The sequence below is a fragment of the Diospyros lotus genome, chromosome 8 (genome assembly GCF_014633365.1).
Source record: "Diospyros lotus cultivar Yz01 chromosome 8, ASM1463336v1, whole genome shotgun sequence".
Lineage (NCBI taxonomy): Eukaryota > Viridiplantae > Streptophyta > Magnoliopsida > Ericales > Ebenaceae > Diospyros > Diospyros lotus.
The window spans coordinates 36,256,867-36,266,118 of NC_068345.1; the positions used below are offsets into that span (position 1 = coordinate 36,256,867).

Genomic DNA, 9,252 nt, shown 5'->3' on the forward strand with positions numbered 1-9,252 from the left:
AGTCTGAAAAGAACATGTTCAATGATTGATTCTCAAGAGCAAGAAAAGAACATTTATCTAAAAAAATACCTCAATTTCAGAAAACAATTCCTTTTGAAGTTCACATAATAAACACAAAAACAAAACCCAACAGAAGTGAGAGCAAGTGTAAGCTTCAACGATAATGCATGTGTTGTAATTTATTTCGAGAAAGAAATCATATTATATGTCTACACAAGGTAAAAGAAGATAGCCCCACCATGGTACTGCAACTTCATCACCTGCCCTGGTTTCATCTCTATCTTATCAACTATGTGAAGAACATAATAAACGCCTCCAGAACCAGAACCAGAATCAGAATCCAACCTCTTCTTCTTCACTAACTTTGCTTTGTGAGGAAGAGTAGAGCATGAATCCACCAGCTCAACATCAACATCTCCTCCTCTGTTGAGAGCTTCTACTGGAGGATGCTTCAGATTCCTGATGATGGCCTCCTCTATTTGCTCTGCACTGAGAACCAGCCTGCTCAACTCTTCTTCCTCCTCCCCAACGTTCACTGTTACTATCAAGCTCTCGTCAACAACCTCTGATATCTTTCTCTTGCTCATTGTGGAGATCATGAGCAGAATCAGATGCTCAGACCATGCCACCAAGCCATTCTAGCTCTCTCTTTAAATACGCATTTCACTCTCTTTGAGCCCTTAAATCAAATCCATGGATTCTCACTCATCAATAAGATGAGGCTCATGGGAATATTGGAAATCTGAGTGCATGAGTAACATTAAAAGACTCACTAATCGAAGATAATGCCTACCTATAACACAACTTTTCACATGGAATGACAGGATGCATGAATTATCCGTATCATTTCCATGTGATTTATGGCAGCATGATACAAGCATACAAATAATAGCAGCACAATATTATCATTTCCATGGAATCATTTAATCATGATAAAAATGTAGCACGCATTAACCAAAAATTTTATAGCTGTTTCATTAAAGTCTGCGGAGAGTTTGTATGTTCAATTTCAGATTCTATCTTATTGGTCCTCAGAAATTCCTCACTGGCTGTCACCAGGTTCTGAAATACTAGATGCTGGGAGTCACCTCTAGATGCGAGGATGCTACCCTCGTGTACTAACCTCACAACAGTAGCCTTCTGAAAGCGATGGGTATTTTCTTTCAAACAATTCAGCCATGCATTGTGGGAGAATACCTGCAGCTCGCCATAATGATGGCCTGAGAACAAGGAGAGGGCAGCAGCATGGTCTCCTTGCTCCAGTTTCGTGCAAAACATTTCCTTCATCAAAATAGGGGGCGGAGTCCGGCCTGCCTGGGCCAGGTGTTTCCATGTCGTTTCCAGAAGCTCAACCTGAGATAAGATTATAAACGCCATCAAGACTCTTTCTTTGGCAAGGAATAAATAACAAAAATTGTATTTCGCTGTGCCAAAAACACAACATTTTCTCCGTTCTGCTGTTGGATAAATGAATGTGTGATAATTAATGCACAAAAAAATATAAATTGAATCCAAATATAGAATTTGGACTAGGAAATATGTTGGTCTGATGGGGGCCTAAGGTGGGAGCTAATATTATCTGAATCCTTCCGCATAACAAAGCAAAATATGGGGAGGGGTACTAGCTTATTAGTTAGTTGCACCTCAAAGCATACCTTAGCTCCATCCTACATGTGAGGCACTTCATTCTCACAAAAGTTCAGTAAAATCAAACAAACATAACATATACAGATTTCTAGTTATTTAAAATTTCAATAGATTATAAGAAAAGAAGAATACCTTTCCTGCCCTGCATGCATTCATTATCATCCTAAGATGTCGTTTAGCATTGAAGTGGTAACCATAGTGTAGCATCTGCTTGTAGACAAACTCCAAGTCCTCCCATCGCTGCTCTTTCATGCAGGCATCTAACAATATATTAAATGTGTAGATATCTGGTATAACCTTGTCCTTGTAATCTGCTATATTGCTAACAAAGTTTCCATCTTCCAACATCCTCAGAAAAAGACCTTTTGCTTCTTCAAACTTCCCATGTTCCAGATATGCTTTCAACATTATATTACATGTCACCAAATTTGGGGAGCAAAACTTGAGCATATGGTTGAAGATATAAGCACCATTTTGAATGTTTCCAGCATCCAAACAAGCTTTAATTAAGCCAGTATAAGTCACTACCAGAGGTTTGTTGGCAACGTTGCAAATCTTGTCAATCTGTAAAGGCCAAGAGAAGAAGGGGGGAAAACACAGTTTACTTTGCCAAAGAACTGTTTAACTATGAGATAAGCAAATATAAAATATCCACAAGCAGTAATTTGAAACTCAAACTACATGATGATTTAAATACTTCAGGCCGCACCACAAAATATCTTGAATAGTCAAATAGTGAATCACAGAGCAACCCGACCAACCATTAACTGAACTAACAGGTATGAGTAGAAGTACCACATCCACATTTGTACATTATGTCAAATCATTTACAGAATTGGCTTGTGTATTTTACCCATCAATTTGTGAGGTGGCTTTCCATTTTTATTCATGCACAAAAAACTAATACTTAGTTCATCAAACTCATAAATATATACCTCTCTTCACAGCTGAAATGTCACATTGCTGTCAGTTTGAACATTGATTGTCGAACAATTCTTTTACAGTCAACCATAACAATGATATAATTCAAGTTGCCCTAGCTGGAAATATTTCAAAATTCAAAATATTTCACTTAGAAAGCTTCAACTTTTACTGTATACACACTAGTTTCTCCTTAAGAAAAACTTCTTCATTTTTTCATCTTTCATGCTTCTAGGCATCTAACATTTCATCCAAGTATAAACTGTTAGAATTGAAATCTAAATGTCTTAGGTTCATTACTTGGCCCCACTCTTTCAATAACTCAAAACAGCTGTTTCAAGGGGATCATATTATTAGAGTTGAAAACTGGGAATTGTTAGCAAATGATGCATCTCACACGATCCATGACATAGAGGAGCTCAGTAGAACTACAGCAGAAGCAGAGTAAGCAACATAAAAGTAAGGTAAGAGACATCAAAACCTACTTTGACTAGAGCCTCTTGGCACCTTCCAGCACTGCAGAGACAACGAGCAAGATCATAATAAAGAGCAGCAGAACCAACAATTCCTCGTCTTTCCATGTCTTCAACAGCCAATACAGCCTCATCAGTTTTTCCTTCCTTCCAAAGAGTACTCACAAGAACTAATAACAGGTGGTAAGAGAAGTCACTTACAAGCTAATGTTTTGCAACTAACAGGAGTGAGAAAAACTCTTTTATATTTATAAATTACCTTTATAAGTTAAGGCATTAGGAATAGAAGATTTGATCGCCTTCTTAAAAAAATCATGGACCAAGTTGTACTTGCCACAAGCAAACATTACCTGCATAAATTATAACAACATCAAGAACTCTCTTATCTTAAGTCAATATTATCAATAAGAGTGAACATTCACACTTCAGAGTTTGGAAGGTCATGATAGTCCTAATCGATATAACCACAATAAAGCACAGACATAGACAATACATGATACAGAGATATTAAAATGACTACTGTTAGAAAACCATGACTAAAATATGATAGATGATAGAATGACAAACATGTGGATACACATGCACTAACTTTTTGTCATCTTCTATGTTTTAATAGTAAAATAAAATAAAATACAAAGTGGAGGTGATTTTGCTGGAATTGCACAGCCAAGAGATGGGAGAAAGCAGCATCCTCCATGCTACATTTTCCTTTTTAATTTCTTTCATTTTATAGACAGAACTATTTCAAGGAATATAGTGCTTGACCTCTATTTTTAATATCCCTAACTATTCACACACATTGGGAATGGATGGTTAAGGGATCAAAATTTGGAAGGCCTAACATAGGGATAAGTATGTAAGGATCAAAATCTCGCCTGGAAATGTCATTTGCTAAGTTCAAAAAATAAAAAATTTCACAAACATAATGAAAACAGCAAAGGAAGTTGTAAATACAAAATTTCTCCCCAAAGATAACTCCAAAAAGCAATTGCACAATTCAATGTTTAAAAAAGCATGGTTAAGCACAAAGCACAGCAGGCTTGCGGCTTTTTTTGTGTGAAGCTCAGCGACTTTAGAGCACGATTAAAGCGCGCTTAATTTGAGCTTTGATTTGAACGCACTTTTACCTAAGCTCCAAAGTGCAATAAAGCGTGCTTTAGAAATACACTTCTTTTTTTTTTTAATCAAACAATATGAATGGTTGAATTTGTTTAAATTTTTGCAATAGTGTGGCTGCTTGTCTGGAATCCTTCTCCAAAAAAAAGCTATTATCAGATCTTAGAAATGTCTAAATAAAATCATATATACATTTTTTTTTTTTTAAAATAAGACTCAGTTGTATTTACCAAGCAAAAGATATTGAAGGAAACATGTAAGTAGGTGTAAATTAGGGGGTTGCTAATTTATTCCTTATTGTTGTAAATTAGGGATTGATGATTGATTCTTGATTGTTGTAAATTAAGGATTGTTGATTGATTACAAATTAGGATTTATTGATTAGGAATTGCTATAAATTAGGGGTTGACTAATTGGGGATTGTTGTAAATTAGGGATGATTTTTTTTTTCTTATTCTTCTATCCTCTATATCAATCATGTTAATGAAATAGAAATGGTTTTTTTGCCAGACTTTTACGAAAAAACAAAAGAAGACTCAACCAAAAAAAAAGTCTTAAACATATTCAGATCCATTCAACTGAGAATTAGACCAGTTTGTCTTCCAAGTTCCATCAGGACAAACTAGTCTAGAATATAAATGAAAAATGATATCTCATCTTTTATATATCCCCTATGTGTTTTTGCTATGGTTGCATGAATTTGTAAACTGGTATAGAATATAAATGAAAAATAGTATCTCATCTTTTGTTAAATTTGTAGCCCTCATTTTTATTTAGTTTTTTTTTTTAATGATTGCTTTTTTAATAGTTTATATTTTTCATGCTTATTTATAGTTTAAACTCTTTATTTTATTTATATGCGCTTCACTTTGCTTAATCTTGCACTTTGTGCCTAAGCTTCGTAGGCCTTCTATACTTAAGTGCGCTTAATGCTTTTCAAAACATTGGCTCAATTACATTTGAGCCTCATACAGTCAAACACCCTAGGCTGGATACAAACCCATAACATGATACAGTGTAGTATGGAGATGACAACAGAGATGATGATGTGATTGTTCTCAAAATACACGGGACAATACGCACAGGGGACCCTACATCAGATAAATAGGTATGTTATAGATATATATGAAAATACTACATCTTTTAAATTTCTAATACATTTTGATTATATAAAAACAAGTCGACAAATCATTTTTCATATTCTACATATTGGAAAACAAGTAAAAACACAAGAATCTTAATGTATATATATTTAACGTTAGGTAGTTTTATTTATAAACAAATTAGATGTTTGGTTTCTGGAATTTTTAAATTCAATTACATGAATGAGAAGAACAAACAGGGATTACTATATTCATTTTTATTTCATCACTAGATTCAAGGTTCTGTTTCAGGAATGGACTAAGCAATGGAAGTCCATATTCCTAAAGATTGGCATATGTCCTCCAAATGTCCAAACTATCTGATTCTCAATAAATTAAAAATATTTGTACATACTTGGGCAGATGTCTAATCTGTGTTCAGGAGTGTCTAACCAGTTTTCCATATTTGATGTGATATCCAACAGGAATACAACATCACTAGGAAGCGTCTGCAAGTGTCTGTACTTTGTAAAACACACCCACAATAGATTCATTTAGAATTGGAAACAAATTGCTAATGTGATGAAAGGCACAAGACAATTATGCGTCTTGTAACAAAGTATATTTAAAAGATCAGTCAAATTACCCATTTAAGTAGATTTATATAGTAAATTTGTCTCAAGGCGATCAACAACATCATAGCATGCCTTGATCCCACTAAATGGGGTTGACTACATGAATTCTAACTTGTCGCTCATTCCACAGGAACATCACTACTATCAAATTAACAAAGAATGAAAAATTAGTAGTGCCACCGGTACACGAACAAGAGACAAAAAGATCATAGATCCATCGAAAAACTTTCTTTAACTTTTCAACTAATTTTATTTTCTTGTAATTAATCAAGTAGGTTATATAGTAAATTTGCCATGGGGGTATCACTATAACCAAATTAAAAGAGCTTGAAAAATCCAGTGGAGATGTTATCTACAAGATCAAAGGAGAAAGAGAGTACAGATGCATAAATTTTTTCTTTAATATTAACTATTATACTCTGCTCGAAATTCCATGGCCAAGGAATTTTCTTAACTTGCTTGTAATGATACTAGGATCTATTCATGTGTAGTAGTCCTACCTGTTTGAAGCCCTTAAAAGGGGACACACATACAGATTAGGGAAAACAAAAAAGAAAAAAACACAAGAACAAAAGGTGAGAGAGAGAGAGTGTGTGTGTGTGTGTTGTTGCTACGAAGTAGACACTTTTATGAAGGTGCCGTGGTTTGCTTTGGATTTTTAAATTGATCAATTTGTATGCTGCTAACCACATTAACCTTTTCTCATGATACTGATTTTAGCCACCTTGTCTTTTGTGATTAATGCCCTAGTGAAAAGGGACTGAAACTGGGTGTTTTCTGATGCTTATGCAGTCCTAATATTGTAAACCACATGTGGGAGATGAGCTATACAGGGTTTGCAAGTGTAAATCTCATTTTCTTACAGTCTTCCTTGCTCGGTGGCCTATGACTACAACATCAATCAAATTGTTACGGGCCATGAAAATGGAGATCATTTAGCAATTCAGGTCCAAGTGTAACACTCAAGATTTTTGTTTCTTTCTCAGTTCAAATATGTAATATCCAAGAACTTTCAATTGTGATATATACAGGGATATTTAAGTTCAGATACATGATGAAATCAGACATTTTCAAGTGGTTACGAAAATTCTAAGACAAAAACTTCGTTTTTGAAGTAGTGGCAAAATCATAATTACCAAGTCCGGGTAAAAGCGAAATTCTTGGAAAAACTCCGCCACAAGTGTAATATTGGTAAACTAGCCAAAATATCAACCAAAAATATCAAGGATTAGCCAATGAACACCCTCCAAGTGTCCTTGTGAAGTGGAAGCATTCTATTGGGTGTTTGAGGATAAAATCAACGATGACGTGGCACAAATCTATTGGCCCGGATTTCAATTAAAGTCTTAAGGTGGCTTACCTTGGAAGTTGTAATAATTAACTTTAGCCCAAAAGTCTTAGAATGGCTTACCTTGGAAGAAAGAGATTGGTTACACCAAAAGTCTTAGAATGGCTTACCTTGAAAGAAAGAGATTGGCTTACATTAGAAGCCTTAGAATGGCTTACCTTGGAAGAAAGAGATTGGCTTACACTAGAAGCCTTAGAATGACTTAGCTTGGAAGAAAGAAACTGTCTTGGAAAGGAAGAGATAAGGGCCATGATGGGATCTTATCCTATAAGCCACGTGAAGGAAGATTTGGAGGCTTGGATTGGAAGAGAAATAGAAGCTTGCTTGAGAAGATTGAAAAATTCAAAGATTGTAATGATTATAGGACACATGGCATTACTTGAATGGAAGCACATGGATAAGTCAAGTCTTCTCCAAACCTTTACTTAACCTCCAAGTTTGGGACACATGTCACCATTTGAGTGGTAGCACATGGAAGTAATGATGAACCCTAAATAATTAAGGTGACACATGGCATGCTATGATTTGATGGATAATTCTATAAATAGGCTTGAAATCTAACTTCCCGAGCCATCTCAAAAATTGTGTGAGCCAAATCCAAGTTACGTTGAGAGCACTTTTAGAAAGAAATAAGGTCTTGATTGTGAGGAGGAAGTTTTGTAAAAGAAAGAGAGAAAGTCGGTGAAAAACAAGGGAGAAAACGAAGAAGAGGCAAAGGCTTGGCGAAAAGCGGACAGCTGCAAAGATTTGCTGTAACAGTCTATCAATCGGAGAGGTAAGTCTGATTTCTTTCTATAATCAAGTAGAGGACTGAAATATGAGTCCGTAGGTTCAAACGGAAGTCGATTCGGAGTTAAAATGAGAGAGATATGACAAAAATACGAAAGGGTGTCGAATCTACCCCCAAGGCGTGAAAATAGGCGCCACCTATTCTTGGGGAGCGTGAGGGCGCGTGGAGGCCCATTTTTCCATGAGATTTCACGTATAAACCCCTTATTTAAGTACCTAGAATCCCATGTAAGATTATGTGAGGTTTAGTTCACGAAAATATGTATTCTATCTGTAGAAAAACAAACCCGGTAAGGTGTGAAGCCTTAAACATTTGAATCTCATCCAACCAAGTTGAGGTAAGTACATTATAAACTATTTATGATGTTTAAGCATGCCCATGAATATGTTATATGGTCCCTCATGTTATGTTATGTTCACGCAAGTTTGAGGACCGGAGCTCAGTAGCGCTACGCACGAGGGTTCTTACCCCTACAAGTTGGTGGAACCTCTCGTGTCTCCATATGATATGTTATGTTATGTCATGACTTGCTTAAATACATATGATGGTTCTCTTGTACTTACTGAGACTCGCAAGAATCTCATCCCATATTTTTCCCCCAGGTGATTATGAATGAGGAGATTGGAACGTGGACGTGGAGTGTGGTGGATATTTGAAGATAATTTTTAATAATCAAAATGATATTTTGTAATATTTTCGATAATACACTCTTATGATATATGTACACGATTGCTACACCATATGTCCTTAAAGCTTATATAAGCTTATGAAAAGAGCCAAATCTCATTTTAAGTTTGGATTTCTCAGTATGGATGCTATTATGTTTGCTAAGTCTCACTTTCTTTTATTGAAGCCATGTTTTCAGTATCAAACTTGATATTTACACGAAAAATACTCTGAACCTCATTATGTTCAAAACTTTACTTAAGTTTATAAAAGTTTTGTTTCTCAAGTTTTCGTCTGCGCTAAACCTGAAGTTCATAAGAATATTATTATTATCATTATTATTTTTAAGCATGTTTTAAGTCATGGGTGTCACATAGTGGTATCAGAGCAGGTCTACTTTCCTGTAGACTCAAATTATTTCAAAGGAAAATTTTAGTTTCGGAAGGATTTGTAAGGAAATTCTTTTCATGAAAACCACCACGACCCGTCCAAGCTTCCAGTCTCCAGGTATGTTATAAGAATTGCTAACGCTTATGATTACCATGTTTATACCTCATAGATTATTCTCATGAGA

General features: G+C 35.3%; 1 protein-coding gene across 7 annotated transcripts in view; it reads right to left on the bottom strand.

Annotated features, from left to right (window-relative positions):
* Positions 1 to 950: 950 nt before the first annotated feature.
* LOC127807914 (pentatricopeptide repeat-containing protein At1g30610, chloroplastic) overlaps positions 951 to 9,252 on the bottom strand; it is a 30,422-nt gene continuing 22,120 nt past the window's right edge. For 3 of the 7 annotated variants that reach the window (XM_052346140.1, XM_052346138.1, XM_052346133.1), the window contains 2 exons: positions 1,780 to 2,211; positions 951 to 1,353 (listed from right to left, as the gene is read on the bottom strand). In XM_052346140.1, the coding sequence (XP_052202100.1) occupies positions 964 to 1,353; positions 1,780 to 2,211 (822 nt within the window). In that variant the 3' untranslated portion in view covers positions 951 to 963. Of the gene's footprint in view, positions 1,354 to 1,779; positions 2,212 to 3,053; positions 3,212 to 3,300; positions 3,392 to 9,252 lie in introns of all 7 variants that reach the window. The other 4 variants (XM_052346139.1, XM_052346135.1, XM_052346136.1 and 1 more) reach the window with 4 other exon arrangements.